At 38.9% G+C, this 22573-nt stretch overlaps 2 protein-coding genes across 2 annotated transcripts; one reads left to right on the forward strand and one right to left on the reverse strand.

Annotated features, from left to right (window-relative positions):
- Positions 1–2390: 2390 nt before the first annotated feature.
- LOC136282546 (uncharacterized) lies at positions 2391–4802 on the reverse strand. Its single transcript, XM_066170205.1, has 5 exons — positions 4631–4802; positions 4043–4073; positions 3707–3905; positions 3467–3512; positions 2391–2968 (listed from the first exon to the last, which is right to left on the reverse strand). Exons 1-5 carry the CDS (start codon positions 4800–4802, stop codon positions 2391–2393), a joined length of 1026 nt encoding a protein of 341 aa, XP_066026302.1.
- Positions 4803–14514: 9712 nt separating this feature from the next.
- Positions 14515–18777, forward strand: LOC131778651 (serine-rich adhesin for platelets-like). The gene is made up of 6 exons (XM_066170206.1): positions 14515–15202; positions 15287–15644; positions 15997–16137; positions 16918–17002; positions 17345–17473; positions 18439–18777. Exons 1-6 carry the CDS (start codon positions 14515–14517, stop codon positions 18775–18777), a joined length of 1740 nt encoding a protein of 579 aa, XP_066026303.1.
- The last annotated feature ends 3796 nt before the right edge of the window (positions 18778–22573 follow it).

Genomic DNA, 22573 nt, shown 5'->3' on the forward strand with positions numbered 1-22573 from the left:
GAACCAAACATAAGAGGATGACAAGAACAGACAAGCGGAGCCACATAAACGACCGTGCAAACCAGGCAGAAGATGTAGCAAGCAGGGGAGAGCAAGGTAGAGTCTACAAGATCACCAAGCTGGTGTGTGGCAGGTACAGAGGAGGCAAAAACGCTTCGATCATGGACAAGCAGGGGCGACTACTCACGACAAAAGCCAAGCAAGACGCACGATAGACGGAACACTTCAGTAAAGTTTTGAACGGACCACCATCACCAACAGAGGCAGATATACAAGAGGCAGAGACAGACCTGGATGTCAACACCGATCCCCCAGGAAAAGAAGAGATCATAGCGGCCATCAAGTCCCTCAAGAGCGGAAAATCCCCAGGACAAGACAATCTCAGTGCAGAAGTATTTAAAGCAGATACACAGCTAACAGCAGACCTACGCTAGCCGCTCTTTACAGACATCTGGGAGGGGAAGAAGTCACCTGAAGATTGGACAGAGGGAGTCATTGTGAAGATTCCGAAGAAAGGCGCCTGGCCAAGATCAACCTCTAGCGAATAATAAGTACAGTGGACCAACAACTGAGAAGAGAGTAGGCAGGGTTTCGGAAAGGAAAGGGATGCACAGACCAGATCTTCATCCTGCGTAACATCATAGAGCAGTGCACAGAGTGGTAGAGACAACTCTACATCAACTTTGTAGACTTTGAGAAGGCTTTTGACAGCATGCACCGGGAAAGTCTGTGGTGCATCCTTTAGGCCTATGGGATACCACAGCAGATTATCGACATCATCAAAAGCTGCTACAACAACTTCACATGTAGAGTAGACAACAGCGAAATCAGCTTTGAAGTGAAGTCTGGCGTCAGAAAAGGCTGTGCAATGTCGGCGATGCTCTACAACATGACCATTGACTGGTTAATGAGGCACACAATAGAAGATCAGTCTCGGGGCATCAGATTGACTCTCTTCTCAACGCTGGTGGACTTAGATTTTGCATATGATTTAGCCTTGGTCTCCCATACACACCAACACATGCAGGAAAAGACGACCTGACTCAGCACTTACGCACAGCAAGTTGGTCTAAAGATCAGCAAAGAGAAGAAAGAAGTGATGCTGCTGAACGCGTCCAATCCTTAACCAGTCCAAGTGAAAGCAGAAGACCTGCCAACAACTGAAGAGTTTAATTAACTGGGCAGAGCAGTAAGGCATGATGGAGTAGCAGGGAGTGACATCAAGAACCGTCTCAACAATGTGTGGAGGTCCTCACAGTACAGCACCAAGACCAAGTTGAAGATCTACAAAAGCTGTGCGATTTCCACCCTACTATAAAGCTCTGAATGCCGCAGGATGACAGAGAGCAACATCATCAAGCTGGCAGTTTTTCACACAAGGAACCTCAGGAGAATCCTGCACATCCTTTGGCCTGACACCATCTCCAATCAACAGCTACTCGCTCAATGCAATCAAGACAGTATGGAGACCCTATCATCATGCGAAGGCGGTGGAGATGGATTGGACACTTCATGAGGAGAGAGCAGGACAACATCACTCGCACAGCCCTTCACTGGACACCTGAAGGAAAGCGCAAGAGGGGAAGAGCGAGAAACACCTGGCGCCGAACTGTGGAGGCAGAGCTCAAGACCATGCATATTACACCTGGAGTACATCCGGAAGCTGGCCCAGAACCCACAGACGTGGTGATCCTTCGTAGCCACATTACGTGCCACACAGCATAAAGGGCATAAGTGAGTGTGAGTTGGAAAACATCGGGGTAATCCTTTAAGAAACGAGGCACTGTCGACTGGGCTGAACCTCAGTATTGACGGCCATAACATTTTGGTGTTGCACCTTGACCAAATCCATCTGCTGCATCGTTAGATTTCCATGCATTAAGTGTATATTGTTACAGGTCTGATGTTGTAACGATTTGTCCATGCGACGTGTCAATCAAATGTTCGCTAACCAAAAAGTTTCACCGTCAGAAACGATAAAGGCACGACCTACACCGTGACATTCCCGGGCATCAGTCACATGCATTTCACATAATCACCGGAGAGTCCAAACTTCAATCATGCGGAATTCAGTTATCTACCAACTGAGCTAACAAGCCAAAGAAAGACGTCTTTATCAAATATATGACTTTCATATATTGTTAACCGTTTATTTCATCACTTCACGGGTTTATTTAGAACCAACATCATGACCAGCTCCAAGTTGGCTTGTTAGCTCAGTTGGTAGAGCGCTGCACCGGTATCGCAGAGGTCATGGGTTCAAATCCCGTACAGGCCTGAATTTTTTTCAGGCTCTATTTTCACTACTGCCTAAGTAGTGCACATTACTGCGAGGATCACTTTCATTCACGTCTTTATCCGCAGTTCAAATACATGACTTTCATATATTCTTAACCGTTTGTTTGAAGACAGTTGTCAAGGTTGGAGCTTCGAGAAATAACCGGATAATGAAAAAATAACATTAGTATAACTTCTTCCATCAAGTACAGTAGACTAACATACTCTAGGTCTTTGCAAAGTTTAAATAAGGTCAAGACTTTAGAACGTAACATTAACCAGCCGAGGAAAGCAGCAACAAGGACAGCAATGCGGTCAGGTTTAGGTTTTTCTGGCATGGCAGAATTGAACAAATGTTTATGCAACTCTGCAAAAAAAAATCTGTGCAGTTCTACAGCAGTTTCATGGGCATTCAAAGTGACATGGAAAGGTCCTTGCTCTGGAATTAAGGACAACAGAGGACTGTCTGTAGGGACATCTACCAGCAACTTCTTTACATAATACCAACTTGACCAATCACCAGGAGATGGCACTAAGAAGTTTTTGATGTAAATGGTGAATGGAGGGCAGCACTGTTGTTCATGGTTCAGGGCTGATAGGCAGTCTTTCTTTCTGTGCAGGTTGTGTTCCCATTCATCTATCAAAATACAATTTTTAATTGTATGCATCTCCAGATCATATGACATAGACCCTTGAAATAAAAAGAAGACGGATTTAACACTTTTGTGTTTAAACTTTAACCTATATGGTAAACATTTAGCTTGGACTGCCACCATTTCCACTCCCTTGATCCCCTCCATCCTCCAAAGAAATAAAATTTATAAGTCAAATTACAAATTTTCATACTGAGCTTTGAGGAAATTATCAGGGTCTTACTCTTTCATGCTTGTTATACAGTATTGTTGTACTACTTGTAGATAAAAAAAGACAAAAGCTTTCAGCTCACAACACTATACTGGTAATGATAGAAAATATTTTCCCTTTATTTCAGTCAGGTTAGTGTACCTCAGTTCCTTTAACTACTGTTGAACCCTGTCTGGTGCTATGGAATGGAATACAGTGGGTAATGAACCAAGGTAAGTCTGGTGGTACTTTTCCAACAGAACAGTCATTTCAGCAACAATATAAGTCTTAACAATTCCTCCTCTGCAAATGACATTCTGACCATTTTTTTTAATTTAAGTAGTACTGTGTATTGTTGCTCCATCAACGGGACGGGCAACTGTCATGGCAGGCTGAATGTCCAATAAACTTGATGCCATTTGGATTGCTCAAGTGGCTTTTTATTTGGTGTTGTAGGTACGTTTATGACATGGAAATCATCAGTAAGATGAAAAATAAGTTTTTCGGTCTGAAAAAAAAAACCAACAACAATGGTGATTTTATTGATTTTACTGTTTTATTGTCCATTATATTTTTTCTGCTGTACCTTGCAGGCTTTCTCTACTGTCTTGTCCACAACTTCCTTATGGTTTTTTGCCTGCTGCTGTTTAAACATGTCATTCATACGTATTCCAGTGCTAAAGCCCAAGACTCTCCCTGCAGTCTGTGCAGACCTAGTTAATCCATGAATGGCAAGGAACATTCTAGCCTGTTTTTGGAGATGTGATGTTTCCTGGGATCTGATGCTAGAAAATGCAGTGGTAATATTTTAGACCAGACCCTGTGACTTATATAAAAATATTTTTAACACTGAACTTGTGTTTATTTGTAAAGAATGTGCACATTGCAAAAACTTTTATCAGTGATACATGTATGTTGTTACCTTATTTGTGTTGTCCTGAAGTAGTTTGACCCTGCAGATGCAATCATAACATAACTATGATTATTAGTAAATATGATGGATTAGTTACCTTTCTTAGATTATGTCCAGGCATAAGTGTGGTACTCACCATTGTTGGTGTTGATGAATTGGGTGGACCGATCTATGCACCAATTTCCTGACTCTCTCTGTTCAACTATAGAATTGTGGTAGAGCATTAAGTTTTGGAGCATTCATTTAAGTGCTGTAGCTTGTTAATCACATTGACCATCTGTCAACTCTGCTTGGCACTCCAACTTAATTTTGCAAGGCATTCATCTCCATTTTACATTCGGATTTTTGTTTTAAGTTATTGATCTTCTTGTGCGAACAAGGTGAGAATAGGTCATCATTTACTTATTTTTCATGATGTAAATTGTATGAAGTATGTAAACCTAGAGTAAGCGTCAAGAGAAAACAGCTGTTAAACATCACTATTTACCGTTCGTCTCCTGACGGGCTTTTGTTAGGTGGTCTGTGTGGTAAAGGTTTTATCGGCGCTTCTCCGACAACTTGTGCACCACCGCGCCCCTGGTCGATAACTTCCTATACTTCTTCCAGCCTCGTCAAAAACTTTGTACAGTCTCGTGGGGATGGATGTGTTACTTAGTGTGGAAGAATGGGAAGGCAGCGGGCACGAGCAGATATTGTTCCTTTTTCGTAATTGCATGTAGTGGAATTCATATACAAAATTTCCTTGTTCGACCTCCACCACTCGAGCCATTTCAACATTTAAGGCAATTATCCTTCCTCGACAACTAGAGCTATGGCATGTTTTTTCTTTCAGACAACAAACTTTTTCGACGGGCGGTTTGCCTATTGAGGAGGCGATTGAAACAAGCGCTATAACAATAACACGGGCTATCAAGTTCATTGCCATGCTACGACCCCTCCACTTCGATACTAAAATTCACAAATTGTTGGAAAAGATATGTTGCAGGGTAGGTTCGAAAGAAACTTTCTTGAAAGTGGGAACCTCATCTGTTCAGGCTAGGGCTTATCCCCGCGAAATAAAAACAAGCAATATGAATTTTAAAAATGCCGCCATATCGCCGTTATAGTGTTACTATGGAAATATTGTCATTCCCATTCCTTTTCGCGCGTAAATTTTCAAGCATGCGCGCTTATTTTGCCGCAGCGTCACAAAAGTTAAGTCCGCGCAAAGCTGCTGTTATTGATAAAATAAGTTCTCAGCTGTTGCGTATAGCGGCACCTTTTATAGCACCTGTTGTTGCGACATTGATTAACTTTTCCCTTTCAAGTGGATCATTTCCAGATCGTTGGAAAACAGCTAAAGTTTCTCCTCTGTACAAGAGTGGTTTCGACCAATATCTGTGCTACCTGTCCTTTCTAAAGTTATCGAGAGACAGCTCCTCTGAAATCGATCTTTATGTAGACGATACTACAATCACATCGTCAGCAGATGGGAGCAGCATGGGAAGACTGCAGGAATCTCCTAATACATCTGTAGCAGAAGTTTTTAACTGGGCATTGGCCAACAGGCTTCCACTCAACGAAAAAAAGAACAAGGTCCTCACCGTGAAGGAAAAGCGACTCTCAACAAAAATGAACAATAATCCTGAGATTACTTGCAATGGCAGTTTATTAACTAACGTTATGAAAGTTAAGCTTTTAGGTCTTGAGATTGATGAAGAACTCTCTTTCTCTGAGCATATTACGACTGTTTGGAAGAAAGTTACACGGCGCATCGGCTTGTTAAAGAAAATTATGAATTATCTGCCCCTTAAACGAAGATTTCTTTATTACAAAGAAGCCCTAATATCTAAATGTATCATTGCTTATAAGCGATTACAAGGTGACGTCCCTGTTTATCTCAACAATCTACTTAAATTAAACAATAACATCAACATCCACATAACCTAACCTCTCCGGGGGATAATCGCGAAGCAGAAGGAATCAGAACTTTTACCGTCACAACTTGCAAAGCATGGAACAGTTTATCTTGCCTGCAAGGCAAAGGGATTCAGTGGACTCTTTAAAAAAAACCATTTTGGAATTATTTTTTTAAACAACAGCAGAATCTTTTAATTTTTTTTTACTTAAGTTACTTGATGAATTGTGACATGATTATAATGTTATATTTTATCTTTTCAATAGTTTAGTAGATTCTATAGTATCTGTATTCTTTGGTTTTTCTTCCTTTTATTTTAATAGCTTATTACACTCATTTATTATTTTATAATTCATTTATCTATTATTTTGAGGGCCACAAGTTTATTAGCTCCGGCTATTTCGTGCTAACCCTCTTAAAATAAAGTCTTTACTTATCTACCTACTTACTATTACGGCTGAATTGAAACGTAATATGGATTCCAGAACTTTTTTAGGTTTGATATAGAAAATTTGCAGCACCCGCTAATCCAGAAACTTACATAAATCTTGTAGTGATAAAAGGTTTTGGTTGACATTGATTTCAAGCTTTGATAGGTTATGGCGGCTGAATTGGAACGTCGTATCATTATTGAAGTATAACCTTGATGATGAAGGGAGGCAAGTGATAGAAGTTGAACAAAAGTAAAACTTTTTGTAAATATTACTATTCCTTTCAATGCAATCTCTCAATTATCAGAAAAGAATTTGCTTGTTGGTCAAGGTGGATGAGTTTCGGCGCCTATTGTTGTGTGACTTCGACCCGTTTCCAAACTTGGATAAAATTATTGGCCGAATAGTTTGAATAATTATGTATTTGTTGTAAACTAAGTTATGAAAGTTTATTCATTCATCAGAAACTCTAACAAGGCAGTTTTGCACTTTAAAAGTTGCGTTGCTTGAAACGAAATGAAACCACCCATGATTAGGGAATATTTGCATGTAAACCTTGAACGCAAGTTATTCGTAACGTCAACATTATTTTGAGAGGTTTGGGAATGGCATCCGACACCAGTGAGACTCTTAGCCATCTTGAGCTTTGAATATGGCTAGTCTTGGTAAAGATGAACCCTTCAACTCTGTTTTCTGCTCAAATTTCGTGGTGTAACTCTAAATTGAAGGTTAGTTATCGACGTCTCTGGCAGCAGAGAGAATGAAATGACAGGCCAAGTGATGCGAATTAAGTGGAGTTACGCAAATTTGCATGATGACACTGAGATCCAAATCGGAATAAAACACCCAGTTAGTGACGTAGGTTAGTATAGGCCTCGATTAATAATATTGGGCTCAGCGATAAGTCGAAATCTATGGCGTAACGTAACGTTCAAAATTCAGTCAGGGTATTTTCCCTGACGAAAAATCAGTTTTCGAAATCCACTTAATAAATACAGACATGGAACATAATATCAGACACGGGAAATAGCAGACAATGAGGAAGTCAGAAAGAGGTGAACAATAACGGACCCTTTTAATATATTTCCGACACGTATGGCGTAACATACCGTCAAAATTCAATCAGGGTATTTTCCCTATCGAAAAATTAATTTTCGTGTCGGAAATCAATTAACAGGGTCCGCTATTGTTGGCCTCTTTCAGACCTCCTCATTGTCTGCTATTTCCCGTGTCTGATATTATTTTCCGTGTCTGATATTATTTCCCATGTCTGTATCTACTATTTAAATGGATTTCGACTTATCGCCGAGCCTAACAGTACTTATCGAGGCCTATAATAACCTACATCACTATCGAGTGTTTGATCGAGTTTGATTAATTCCTCAATTCCGAGTCGGATTATCCAGGGTTGACTCCGTCCCAGACCTCCCACGGTACACTGTTGGTAAGGGGTAGTTGTTCACTTAGTTTACAAAAACGATAAGCACCACTTCTTCGCAAGTATTGAAGCAAGCACTGATTTGGAGGTTATGACTGTTGAGGTAGGGTTATGAAATCTCTACTCGTAGTATGCACATAGAATCTAGCCACTAGTTATGTTATACCTTTGTGTAGCAAACTCTTGAACTTTGTGTACCTGGCACACGCGGTTACATAAGCTGATAATTGAAAGCCGAAACACATAAAATGTACGAATATTGTGTGCTTGTACATTAGTTTTAAACCAGAAAAATTTTCGTATTTTTCATAAATCTAGCCTTCTACGGCTCAATGAACGTCAAACTAAATATTATGCATTTGCTGTTGCTCAGTAAATGCGTAATTTGAGAGCACTATCTCAAGCACGGTCTACGAAAATGCTAAATTTCGGTTATCATTCACTGTTTCCATCAGTGAACCTTAAAACCCCCAAAGTGCGACTGGCTTCTCCTTTCTCCTTACAGTATCACCGTTGGATCAAATGTAAAAGTCAAGACAATGGTGGAAATTAACTCCAATTTAAGAGGCTCCTGATTGTCAAACAAATTCTCCTTGTCTGTACTATAAGAAATGGGATCCAAGGAAATGCAAAGAAGACAGGGTACAGAATATGAATGATAATGTAAGAGTGTAAAGGGTTAACCACTTGACCATCTCAAACTAAGCAAGGGATCAGTGACCATTCAACCGGAATTCCATGTATAAAGCCCATCTTTTATTTTAAAACAACAAGGTTAATGACATGTTATGGGCTCTCTTTCTTTTTTATTAATGGTTGTGTATTTAAAGCAAAAAGTTGTCTTGCAAACAGGGTACAATTCAGCGGACATCAGCTAAAAACCTTGAATAAAAAGAACAACATTAAACATCATCATCAGTGAAAAAATCTTAATTTACAACTGTTGCTTTGAAATCAAACTAAACAAATTATACAATGACATTTAGTATTTTAGAGAGGTGATGATAAATTAATTCCCTACGAGTGAGATATAAAAACAATGCATTAACCCTTTAACTCCTGGAAGTGATTAACATAAAACTTCTCCCTACAATATCCATACATTATTCAGCAAACAGATAATGTGAATATTCAATCTTATCAGGTTGAAGCTGCTATCTTGATCTAGCAGCAAGTTCTCATAACTAATTAATGAGGAAATGAGCGGCAGCTACAGGGGAAAATTAACTATCAGATCTGGGGATTTATAGGGTTAAGACTCTTGATTTCAGTTCATTAAATGTTGTAGCCAAAATGTGAGGGAGCAAGTCGCAGTACGACTCGTTCTCTCACATTTGTGTTGTATAACTAGCTAAGGTCCATAAAAAGTTTCCTTTTTTCAAGTTTACTTTAGAGAAAAATAGCTAAAAAATTTTTTAATGGAAATACATATATATAGATGGTCACTTGCAATTAAACCTCATTACAACTCCATAGCGGATTAAATGTGAACCTCAAAAATTAAGGTTGTTAAGTATTCATATATTCAGGCTATTGTTCTTTCTCATTACTTATTCATTCCGATGAATTTGCCGACATGCCGGCATGCTTCCGAAGATCGTGAAGAGCGCAACTTCTTTGATGTAGGTGAGATATTTTTCTTTTGTTAACAGATGAACGGAGGAAAATTTACAACAATTACGTTGTCCGATTTGCTGACAACTTTCGCTTTTGTCCAAATTCCTAACTGATCGACAACTTTGACAGAATCGCCAACACTAAACTCCATCGCGACAATAAACAACACGGTCAGGTCCCAACAAGTTCATTCGAACAAGACGAAAGTTGTGAAAGAATGAACCGCCAGCGCGCGAACACGAGCACTATTTATGACACGCAATATTTACATAATAAAGAAGTAATTTAATTCAAGTGCACTCATTCGGATCAAAACAAAACGATCGGCGCTCGAAATGATAAACTATTTTCGCTTTTGCTCTTCGCAGTGATTACAACAACTCGTCCAAGATCCATTTTTAATTCTTTTGCGACGCTTTTTAATCCTAAAAACAGATTAAGGCTAAAAATACACCGTGAATAGAAACTAAGTCCATTCAAATGATTGCAGTTTATCGATCTCGAGTTCATTCATCTCCATATCAAACTCTTTCCCCAGTGCGACGAACATTTGTTTTTCTCGGTTCCAGGTGTACGCAAACACTAACCCCACGTAATGCGCATGCTCTCCGTTACGAATTTTCAAAATGGCGGACAGGTCAAAGAGGGAAATTAAAAAACACAAAGCGATTTTGCAATGAATTCTCAACATACACCCTCGTTAGAAAGGCGAATCCACGGAAGAAAGATACAAAACTGTATGATATTGAGATCGATATGATATTAAATCGATACCGAGGGCCCGTTTGATTGCCTTCCGCCACAATTATTAGCTTTCTTGACAGCTTTCTGAAGGCAGAATACTTTCTTTCTGAAGACTTCTGATATGCGGCTATTGATTATTACACCTCGTATACCTGATTGCTCAAACACTTTGTTTACGATTGTTGAAAGGACCGACTCATGGTTCTCCGTCTTCGTCTTGACATTGCTTTGAAATAGTATAGACTAGTAAGCTGAAACGAAAAATTAATCAGGGAAGTTTACGAAAAATCCAGCAAACAAGCTTTAAAAAGGCATTTATTTAGACTTCATACTTCAACGAACTTCACAAATCTGACTTTTTTATCTTGTAAGTAAACGATGGCAGATTAATTCCCGAAGCGCTTTCTGAGTTTCCCGATCCCTCTCCTACTGCTTTCGCGCTTACAAAACAGGAAAAATCAAAAGGAGGAAGATACAGCTGTTTTGAAACGCCCTTTGACGAAGGTAAATCTGCTTTTTGTTCGACACGTTACATATCAAAACAAAGGAAATTTGTTCCTCTTTTTGATTCTGGCGGTACATTTTTAATTTGCGCCTGCGTAAAAGAGATATCGCCCGAGACCCTTCGCTCGGTCGTGTTTTGATCAAAAACGCCTTGTTAATTTCACGCAACCGCTCGGAGAAAAGGTAAAAAATGACGAGGGAAAAACTTTACCTACAAGTTAGAAAATTAGCGAAATAGAAAGCCACAATATTATAGTTTAATATTTCAGAGGTACATGGAGTGCTTTTTCCGTAGAGAATCCGCACGATGGTAAAACATTCGAAAATTACACTCGATTTGAGTGGGGTGTTGAAGTGGGCGCGGTCACTACATTCATGTTAAGACTATTTGTACCCCATAAGTTTGATATGAGACAATGTAAACAAAAGGATACAAGATCACAAGTCTGTTCGCGCAAGGTAGCTTAATTACACTATTGTCCAAGTCTTTTGAAGTACCTTCCGCAGTTCCTTTGGTCTTCTTCCAAAATATCTCACCTTTTTCGAAACGAATAAAACCGAAATCATTCGACACGTTTTCGGCAGCCACCGAAAGCAATGCCCAAAGGAATAAACCGAGCCTTCGAGGTAAAAAATCCAGCGGTGTCACCCATTTCAGAAAGTCACAAATAATCCGGGCTGGAGCCGTAATGTAAGATAGATTTTCCTACTTATTAGTTTTACTTTTCTTTTTTTCTTTAGCTCTTAGCCTTCTCATTTGACGTCTACTTATTTTGTTCATTTCAATGTCATCTTCTTTGGCTTTCATTTTTTTTGCATTTAAGTTTGACTTGTTGTTGTCTTCTGGTTTTCTCTTTCTTTTCCTCTTTTTGTCATCTGTGTCTTTTGATTTCCCTTTTGTTGCCTTTTTTGTCCAGTTCTTTTATTCTCTTCTTCATCTTCTTAACTTTCTTTCCAATGCTTTTGTTACTATCATCTGTTAAATTGAATTTTTAAAGTATTGTTAAACTAATATGTAATGTTATTTACTTGTATTTCTTCAATCAAGTCCTGGCTTTTGACCACACTATTTTTGTGGTCACCCTGATTATAGAAGTTTGAAAAACTGATGACGTGAACTTCCAAATGATGAGGACATTCTCTAATGTATACCAAAGTCGAATATTGGGAAAAAATCTTAATATTTTCTGTGTACATCTACTTGTAACTATCCAATTATAATGGTGGAGCATATCTATTTTTCACTCTTTTTAAACAAGATGAAAAATGGGTCATTAACACCATTTTAGTGTACAATCTTATTAATTTAATTTAGTATACAAACTTTCCTGGTTACTTTACTTTCAGTAGTAATAGTGTTGTTTGCACTAGCATTCAAGCTAGATAAGAAGTGAAAAGCACTTGTAAGGCTAGAACAAAAACCAATCAAAACATACCTCTGGTCTCAATGGTTGAATCAAGATCTTTGTCAGTTTGTAAAGGGCCAGTTCCTTTGAATGACACCTGGAAGGAAATAGGAGAAGAGTGGAAGCATCCCTGGCTCAAAGAATCATTGATTACAGAAATAGATTATCTTCATTTGTCTTTCTCTAGGAGAATTTAACGTCCAAGTTTTGTCTAACAAATGGGAAGTTAAGACTTCTCAGCATTTCTTTCAGTTCCTTAATTCTAATTTAATATTAAAATAAAATATCTTTTAAATGATACAATACTACAACTGATAAGGATACGTAAGTGAGAAAAACACCCCTTTATTCCAAATTCAATGAAACAAGTGTGGGTCTTTTTTTATCATCACAGGTGTTCAGGAAATTCATTACTAACTGTAGATGCTTTAAGAGTGTTGCCCAACATACAGTGATTGATTAAAACTGAATATTGCTCACAAGATAACAAAGTTCTCCAAATGGCATTATCAAATGATCTGCGGTTTTTGATCGCAAAAAAAGAAACATGGGGTTTGAACCTAATTCAAGTGTTAAAAATACCACAAACCAATACTTGAATTGGTTAATTGATTCAATACCTTTTCTACTAGCCGCAGCACCTCTCCAGGAGGTTTAATAGCCTCTGTTGGAAATACTGTACTGTTTTCCTGTGTCTCCAGGAAAAAGAACAATGGCTGCATCTGGCTACTCCCAAGCCAGTCATACACCTCCTACAAGTAGTTAATAAAAAATTGCATAATATGAGCTACATGAGGGGATGTGCAGCAGCACTTTTTAAAAGCAAATCTCCTTTTTCATGTTGTGGTGCTATAACTCATAATTTCTTAAAATATCAAAACATTTGGATTATTGTGTACATTATTTTAAAGCTGTATTTGCTTTCAAGGTTATCATGCATACTTACTTGATAGCAACCTCCTCTGGGAAACGTTCTTTTGAACAAACTACTGTGCGTGTAAACTTTAATCTTTACACCATCTTTTGGTCCTTTTCTCATCCGATTTTCTCGCAAATTGCGTATTTCTTCGGCCTGTGTCAGAAACATATTTGTTTTCCATTCATTAAATCTTAAGAGCTACTTGTATCTTGAAAAAGACAACATAATGATAGAAAATGTATACCTTTGAAATATTTTATCAATTTCTTCTTATATTATTATGTTTTTCCAGATCTTATTGAGCATGTTTGCTGGCTGTGAGAGTTGAAATGTATGTATAACCCCATTTAAGTAAGCTGCAAAAGGGTTTGCACTCTATGAAAGAGCATTTTAAAACAACACAAATACAGTCTTAATTATTTCAGATATGAAGCACTTACCATATCATTTTCGGGGAAGCTTAATTCTCTGTCTTTTCTTTCTGTAGGTTGAAATGTTGGCCTCGCTGCACCTTGTTGTTGGTTCCTCTGTTGTTAAGTAAGTACATTTTTAATTAAGATGTAGCTGATACCAAATTTAAGTCTCTAACTTATATTATATTAGCATCGTTTTAAAAAGCTTTTATTTACCTTTTTCTCATACATTTAATGCAAGAAGATCAAGTTTTTTGTTTTTAATAATAGGGATGTGATTAGTCATGTGCACAACATTTAGTGAATAATAAATTGTTGTGGCAGAATGGCTGTGGAATCTTTTGGTTTGGTTTCATCTTACTTTACAAGTTTCCTTGCAAGGTCCACTTCGACCTCAGCATCTGTAAGCACTCCAGCAACATCAGTTTCAAAGACATATTCCAGTGCAAGCACAAGTACCTCAACATCCGTATCCACTAGTGTGTTTACTTCAACCTCAACTAGTGTGAGCACTCCAACAACGTCAGTTTCCAAAACTCTTTCAAGTGCAAGCACAAGTATCTCAACTTCAGTGTCGACAAGTGTGTCTATTTCAACCTCAAAGTCTGTATCAACGTCGACTTCATTGAGTTTGAGTAGGTCAACAAGTGTATCAACGTCAGTTAGCACCAGCACAACCAAGTCAACATCAGTTAGTGTCAGTACTCCAACAACCACAGTTTTCTCGACATATTCCAGTGCCAGCACTAGCACCTCAACGTCAATTAGAACCACTTCAACTTCAACAAGTTTAAGCACACCCACTACATCCGCTTCCACGACATATTCCCGTGGCAGCAAGACTTCAGTGTCCACCAGTGAGTCTACCTCAATGTCAACAAGTAAGTCAAAATCAACCTAAACCTCTGCCTCAACATCAACTAGTATTTCAACTTCTGTTAGCACAAGCACCTCCACGTCAACATCTACAAGTGTCAGTACACCAACACAACAATATTCTCGACATATTCAAGTGCCAGCACAAGTACCTCATCATCAATATCCACCAGTGTGTCTACCTCAACGTCAACTAGTGTGAGTACACCGACAACATCGGTTTCTAAGACATTTTCATGTGCCAGCACAAGTACTTCGACATCAGTGTCTACGAGTGTCTACGAGTGTCTACATCCACCTCTACATCTGTTTCACCATCGACTTCACTGAGTTCGAGTAAGTCAACAAGTCCCTCAACATCGGCTAGTACCAGTACAACCAAGTCAACATCAACAAGTGTCAGTACTCCAACAACCACAGTGTTCTTGACATATTCCAGTGCTAGCACGAGCACTTGGACGTCAATTAGCACCAGTGTGTCCACTTCGACCTCCACAAGTTTAAGCACACCCACTACATCCGCTTCCACGACATATTCCAGTGGCAGCAAGAGTTATTCCACATCAGTGTCCACCAGTGTGTCTACCTCAACGTCAACAAGTAAGTCGAAATCAAAATCAACCTCTGCCTCAACACCAACTAGTATTTCAACTTCTGTTAGCACAAGCACCTCCACGTCAACATCTACAAGTGTCAGTACACTAACAACAACAATATTCTCGACATATTCAAGTGCAAGCACAAGTTCCTCATCATCAATATCCACCAGTGTGTCTACGTCATCGTCAACTAGTGTGAGTACACCGAAAACATCGGTTTCTACGACATGGTCAAGTGCCAGCACAAGTACTTCGACATCAGTGTCTACGAGTGTGTCTACATCCACCTCTACATCTGTTTCACCATCGACTTCACTCAGTTCGAGTAAGTCAGCAAGTACCTCAACATCGGTTAGTACTAGTACAACCTAGTCAACATCAACAAGTGTCAGTACTCCAACAACCACAGTGTTCTCGACATATTCCAGTGCTAGCACGAGCACTTCGACGTCAATTAGCACTAGTGTGTCTACGTCGACCTCAACTAGTGTGAGCACTCCAACAACGTCAGTGTCCACGACAATATCAAGTGCCAGCACAAGTACTTCAACTTCAGTATCTACAAGTATATCAACTTCAACTTCGAAATCGATTTCAAGATCGACTTCATTGAGTTTAAGTAAGTCAACAAGTGCCTCAACGTCACTTAGCATTAGCACTTCCACATCAACATCAACAAGTGTCAGCACCAGTATCCGTGTCAGCACATCAGTATTAACGAGTGCGTCTACATCAGTATCTACTTCAACATCAACAACCTTGTCTCGGTGAGTCACTTAGAATAAGTTTCAAATATCGTTGAAAATAAGTCTTCTTGGTCAAAGAATGTAGTAATCGCACAATTACCTACGTGAATATAGTTTTCTATGTTTTTTCTTACTTTTGGGGGGGGGATGGGGAGAGGGATAAGAAAAAAGTTGAAAACCAGCTGAGCCAGCACGGAAGCGAATGAAGCGTCGTAAGGCTTTTTCCAAGGATGATAGTTTTCAACTGCATGTTAGGTCTTGTTATGATGTACTGGCCTTCTTACCCATGTAGTCTCATAGTTTTCTTTTTGGGGAAAAGAATTTAAAACGCGTACATTGAAAATTTTGTTGAAGAGGCATGCTTGTATTTTAGCTTCACCAGTTTGGTGACAACGACGACGCCAACATTCACGACAAATGTTTCTTCATCGGCCTCAACGAGTCTGTCGAGCTCAATCAGTCCATCGCTGTCCTCCTGTGTTTCAACATGGTTTAGTGTCTGTAAGTGTCAATAGTAACTATTCTTTTACTCAGCAGACTCGAATTGAGATATGCCCAGTGTATATTTACCTTTTGTTGAGATTTCTTACATTGATAGTCTCTTTTAAAGCGATTTTGTTGAGTGTCAGTGTTGATTCCTCTCTGTTGAAGAAAATACCTCTTCGTCATAATTACACAAAGCAATGGTTGAGTTACATTTTCCTCGAAAAATCGGAAGTTTGATTTGGAATATAAATGTGTATGAATGTTGTTAGTCCTTATTTAACGTTGTAAATTTCCTAAAATTTCTGAAAATTCTCACTGGATAAAAAATCTGAAAAAAAAGTAAGCATGGAATACGAGCTTAATCTTTCCTTGCTCGAGGAAAACTAAGTATGATTTTGCAATTTTGCGTACATTTTAGGAAAATTTGCGCGGTTTATCGTATAAACTCCTTCAGGATCAAATTTAAATTCTTATGGATTAGAAAACGTTATTTACCTGGCGGGTGGTGTGTATTGGAAAAACTGTGCTCAAGTCCAACGGTACAGATTTTCCCCTTAGGGACCGAATCAGACCGGTAAATAATATATTAACTTTTCCTTCCGGTTTTCTCTATTCCACTTTACTAAGAATGGCTGGGAGTAAAATTACGGGCCGTAATCTGCATTTTAAAAAGCTGGACCGTTACGAGCACATGATTAACCAAACAGATTCGATGATTTGAGATTCCGGCCCGCTGAGATGCTTCTGACAAAAATAAATACTTGATGCAGAACCTTTATAATATGTTGTTTCTTTGTATTAAATTTAGTATCCAATTTCTTTTTATTCCCACATCGTCAATCTGTCCATCTTGCTTCTACATTAACAGCAAAAATGAGACGGAATATCATGCGGTGAGTAAAATGGCTTCTATACCGTCACAAACAGAGAGTATTACTTCAATCGGCGGCAAAAATGTTGACACGATACCAAGGAGGGCATAATCTTATCGAGTAGCCTCCACCAATGTTATCCCTAATACTCTTACAATTTTACTACAATGATACACCTGGTTTTCCGTTATTTTACAATACTGAAAGGGGCAGAAGGGTATTTTGGCGAGCAACACTTTCAGGATGATGAGAGTATACCCTTGTTTTTCCTGATCTTTATTTATTGTTCTCTTAGATAATTTTTGAAATATGTTGCTCTCTTCCAAGGCATTGCAATGTTGATGTTTTTTTGTGTTGTTGTAGCCCAACACTACCTGGAAAGACGGGAGCTGCCTGAAGCTTAAGTGCGAACTTACTGTAAACCCGTGCTACCCTCCTAACCAAAGTGCACAGATAAAAACAGAGCATATAATTTGCGACAAATGTCCAACGGTGAGCATCTGAGCTTAGGCTATATTTATATCTATGTTATTGTCTAGTGATAATTTTCCTTTATCCAAACCAAGTACAGGAGTCCCTATCGACATGCTCACGGTTAGACACCAATATATTACAGGGCGAAAAATACCAAAAGTACAGGCTCATTATGATCTGCATCTCGAGAGGGAAGTATATCACCTCACTTAATCTATCCTCTCGCAATTTGTTTAAGTCGACCTCTTCCGGAAGTAGTGAGCATGTTACGATACGCCACTCGGAACCTTAGTTTCTTTGCATATCTCAGGTGATCTGAAAAGGTCGAGATTGATGTGGGCAAAAAGAAACACCACACACACTCACGCACAAAAAGAGAAGGAATGGGTGCAGTAGACTTAGAAAGATCTGTAAAACCAAAGAATTTAGCAAAGAAGTCAAATTATTTTGCTGGTTGAGATATCTATACTGATTTGGCAATCCTTTCAAAACACAACCTTCTCGCAACTCCGATTTCATCTTTCATTATGGTGAGAGTATGTAAAGGTGATTGTTATCAGTATTGTTAATGGTTCTCGTAAACGGTGGGTCCTAGATGCCTATAATTTAAGTTATACAAGGCTAAAAGAATAGTGATCTAAACGAGACGCCTCTTTAATTTGTGATAAATATGAAAACTCCAGTGCAACACATTGCAATATTTTCACAAAGTAACTTATTGCTAATTTTCGCGAATGAGATCTTCCGTTAGCAGATATATCAGTAATTAGATTAGATTGGGAAAAATTGAGCTTGGAAGTCCAGTGACTCAACTTCCCCCTAGCTAATAACGGTTTCAGCTGGTCACGAATATTCCTTTTTCCCCTTCCCCAAGCTGATTCCGGTTTCAGTTGGTATAGGAGTAGCCCGTATTCCTTTTCCCCCTCCCTAAACGGATTGTCAGTTAACCCCCTCCCCCATATTTAGTCAAAATTCCCTGACAGGCCGCCGAAACCATTTTGTATCTCTGGCTAAACAAAGGTATTACATCAAGACAAAGGAAAACTGCACGTCCAGGATTAAGTATCAGCACAACACATGCCGCGGAACGTGCGAGTCCACGTCCACTTCAACGTATGGTGAGACCGGCTTGGATTCGTTCTGCGCATGTCGCCAGCCTTCAGTGGGAAAACTCTGGACTGCGACTCTGGACTGCCCTAACAATGAAGTCCGATCGACAAACTTTTTCGAGATTAGAGCGTGTCGCTGTCGACAGTTCAAGTGTGCTTCTGAGCAGGACAAAAGCGGAATGGAAGAGATTAACGAAAAAGGTCAAGTTGTGAACATCAACCAACAGAGTGTCGGCCGAAGACGTCGCCGTTAATCAATTACAGGGGAAGGACTGGGTCAAATTATCAACTATCTCACAAATTCTTAACCTTATATGATGGAGGAGTTAAAGTTTAATAAAAATGTGCTGGATATATAAATGGTTTGATCGTTTTTCTTCATGGCGTGATCTTGAGTTTTCTTACTTGCACGCTGTTGTATGTCCCGCTTACATGCGTGCGCGTTTTTTATCCCTTCAACCACTTACATACAGGAAAAAACACCCCTTTCCAATTTTTATTCTTTTAGCTATAAACATGCGAGATATCCTGTCCTTTAATTGGCCTTGAAGATCAGAATCGAAAACAAGCAATTTGTTTGCTTCTGCATTTACAATTTTGGTTGATCAACTAAATGCTTTCGTTATTGATTAATAACAATTGTACATGAATTTCGCATTATATTTTGAACGGTAACTGGTGGTGTCGCCCTATTGCAAGTTCGCTTAACCACCGTTGGACCCCCTCCTTAGCCAGTTCGCCCTTGAATCAATCTACTCGTTTTTAAATCTTCTCCTTTCGAAAGCGTTGACTTTTTGTTTTCTCCGAGTGAAAGGCTTGACTGTGAAAGGACACCATGAAACGCTGGGCGCAACGACGCACGATTTGTAGTACTTTTTACGAAATACGTACGTTGGTCAGGTTTATGGTGGTTCCGCCACATTGGAAGTTCACCTCCTACCACCCTTACCATTAGCCCCCAAATCTTTCGACTAAATTTATTTTATGTTTTGCTCTGGACTCTGAAATGGTGTGTTTTCTGAAGAATATCTAAATAATTTTTAGATGCTGGGGAGGTGTTACATTGCTACATTACAGAAGTCATGCATAAAAATGCAGATTGTTTTTGAACAATTAAGATGAAAAGGAAAAATATTTGACAAGTTGAACAAGATGGAATGTAAAGGGTTTGAAAAATTTTGTGCGGAGAGCACGTTTTTGAAAAATCAAAACTTTCTCTTAATTTGATTGGCAGCTTGGCCCCCACTGCAGCAATCCCACAGCACAAGCAATTTTTCAATCTGGACAAAATGGCGAAAAAATTTGCTAATTTAAGTGAAATTAAAATGCAGTGTGTTGAGTCAAAGATAATTTGAAACGATGAAGACACCAAGATATATTATACATTATTTCCGTTCCAGAGAGACAACTTTTTATCTCTATGAATGGTCCCGTCAGACAAAAAAATGTAGTTAATGTTTGTTTGTTACAACTAAAACAAAAACGAATGAATTCAAAATGTGTCGTGATCCAGAATATAACGACATTAAAACAAAGGGCCTATCAACACTGATTGCCGATTGCCTCTTTCAAAACATAACCAATCATGAAGTTACGTCGTAGTACTTTTGCAAATAGAAAATGCTAATTTTATACGCTTGTAGAAAAAACGTACTTTGCTGGATGGCCTAAAGTCCCCGAACTAAGCCACACAACTGAGTCACTGGAAACACAAGAAACCTCCATACGACTTTGCTTAGAAACCCCATTAAAAATAGTGCAGTCTTCACCACAAAACTTACCTAGCGGAATGTAAGTGAAGAATTTCATCTGAGCTGTTAGTTTTTTTCCAGTGTAAACAAAATGGGGGCCGTCTACTGCTGCCTCTGCATAGATCTGCCTCTTTCGAGGTCTCCGCTGTTCCTGTGATTCAAATTCAACCAAATACGGTGATGGATTCACTTTAGGCTGACTGGGAGTCCTTTAGATGTTGTAGTAGATCGAGAATTACCAAAAGCTGACGGCTTCACCAATTCAAAATACTGAAGGAAAACTTCAAGAGGGTCCGCATTCTGCGTTGACGATGTTTTGCGATAGATTCGCGACTATACTTTTGCATAATTCAGTCGACTTCATAGATTTTCCAGTGGGTCCTCCTCTTCCTTCTTTACCTCTACAGTCAAATTGGAATGAGCATTCGATTTTGCAGGATCTCGGTTGGAATTCTTTCGCTTTACTCTTTATCTTTTCTGGTAGACACGAGCCTAACATTTACGTTTTACAACCTGAGACAATTTCCCTTTGAAACATTATACTTCAAGGAGAAATCAAACCAAATAAGACGCCCAGGTATAAGCTATCGAGTACAAATGACTGCGCTTGTCGCGCGTTCTGTATTCAACTCACCCTTGATTTAGGTTAAAAAATTTTGGAAAAAGACTGAAGGCTTACAAAAGGCAAAAATTTATTCTAGTATTCGGGGTGTTACTTTTGTTCGTGAAAAGATAACGCGCGCTCTTCGAATTCAACAACCGTCGGACTCGATTGGGGGCAGAATTTCCACTTCAGATCTCTTTATACTCCATACTACTCACCAGTTATTCATTTCACTGTTTCGTTCTCGACATATCCATGTAAATATCCCGGCAAACATCAGCGCAGCTCTTTGATCGCGTTTCCTGTTGTCTCTCATAATTCCACCATTCTGAATACCCGCTAAATTCCGCGTTTATGCCTTTTTACAGTTCGCTTCGACATCAAAATGTATTAAACCTGGCTCAGTGTCATTGATCGAAACTAAATTTCACTGAGAAAACTCCGATTTCGACCCAATTTTAACTTTCATATGATTCATTGAAGTCTCGACGCTTTGAAGACCTCAATATATGGATAAAAACTCCGCTTTCGCCATTCAACAAATAGGTTTTAATTCTGACTCAACAAAACCCTGCGGAATGTGTACAATTCCACATTTTCATTCAGTAGCGCGGTTTTCAGGGCGACTTTAGGTACACTTGAAAAGTGATTAAGCGCAGAGACGAAGTAACGTGCGGTATGAGAAACGTGCGAAAAAGGTGTAACTGACGAAGAAAAACGCTAACAAACCTAACAAAAAACACTAACGAGGAGGTATATAATTAGCAAGCGCTTAGATCTTATAGGATTTGTTTAACTTTTATTTCTATATTTTTATTGAGGGCTGGGCATTTTAAGTGGTACTCCTAACATTTGCGAATCATGGAAATGAAAAATAGTTACACGTACAGTGACCAGGATTTGCTTTAAACAGATGTAATTCAAGACGTTACAGTTATGATCATATTTCCGTTGTCGTTTTTTCGGTGACGTAACCCCCCTTTCAGTGATGTGAAATTTGCACGCTCTTATTTCGCGCTATATGCAAATATAGTTCCTTTGTTTCTGCTTTGTTTCTGCTTTTTTGCTTTCACATTCAATCTTCTTCGTTATCTTGTGAGGTTGGGTTACGCTACGTAACGTTGATGAGCTTCGTTTCCCGCGTCATTGCAGCGGTAAGTTTTCCTTCTTCGGGTACTTATCGTTCTGTGTTTTTGCTTTTCCCCGAGTTTTTGTGGCTGATATTTCTCTATTTCTTAGTGAGTCAAGTACAATGCTCCGAAATGAAAAAACCGTAGTTTCGTGCTTCGTATCTCGATAAAGCATGCTAACACATTGATCCATTATTGTCAAATTTATCGCTCAATGATGATAAAATAATTTTCAGGTTCTGAGCTCATGCTCGCGGTTCATGTCATTAGTTCATGCTTACAGTTCAGACTCGAATTTTAAGCTCTTTGTTCATGTTCTGACTTTTAGTTCAGTTTCTCTGTTGAGGCTCCCAGTTTCAGAGCGGTTGACGGTTGACGTTTATTAGGAAGATATATTTCTTTGCGTTAAAATTATACTTAAGTTTTTCTTTGTTTTCATTATAAGTAATGAATCATGTTCGGATCTCTTCAGTATTTCTCTAGCGAAAGGAAGTGGTGTGTTTTGAATGAATTACCGGTAATCA

This window comes from Pocillopora verrucosa, chromosome 7 (genome assembly GCF_036669915.1).
Source record: "Pocillopora verrucosa isolate sample1 chromosome 7, ASM3666991v2, whole genome shotgun sequence".
NCBI classification, from domain to species: Eukaryota; Metazoa; Cnidaria; class Anthozoa; order Scleractinia; family Pocilloporidae; genus Pocillopora; species Pocillopora verrucosa.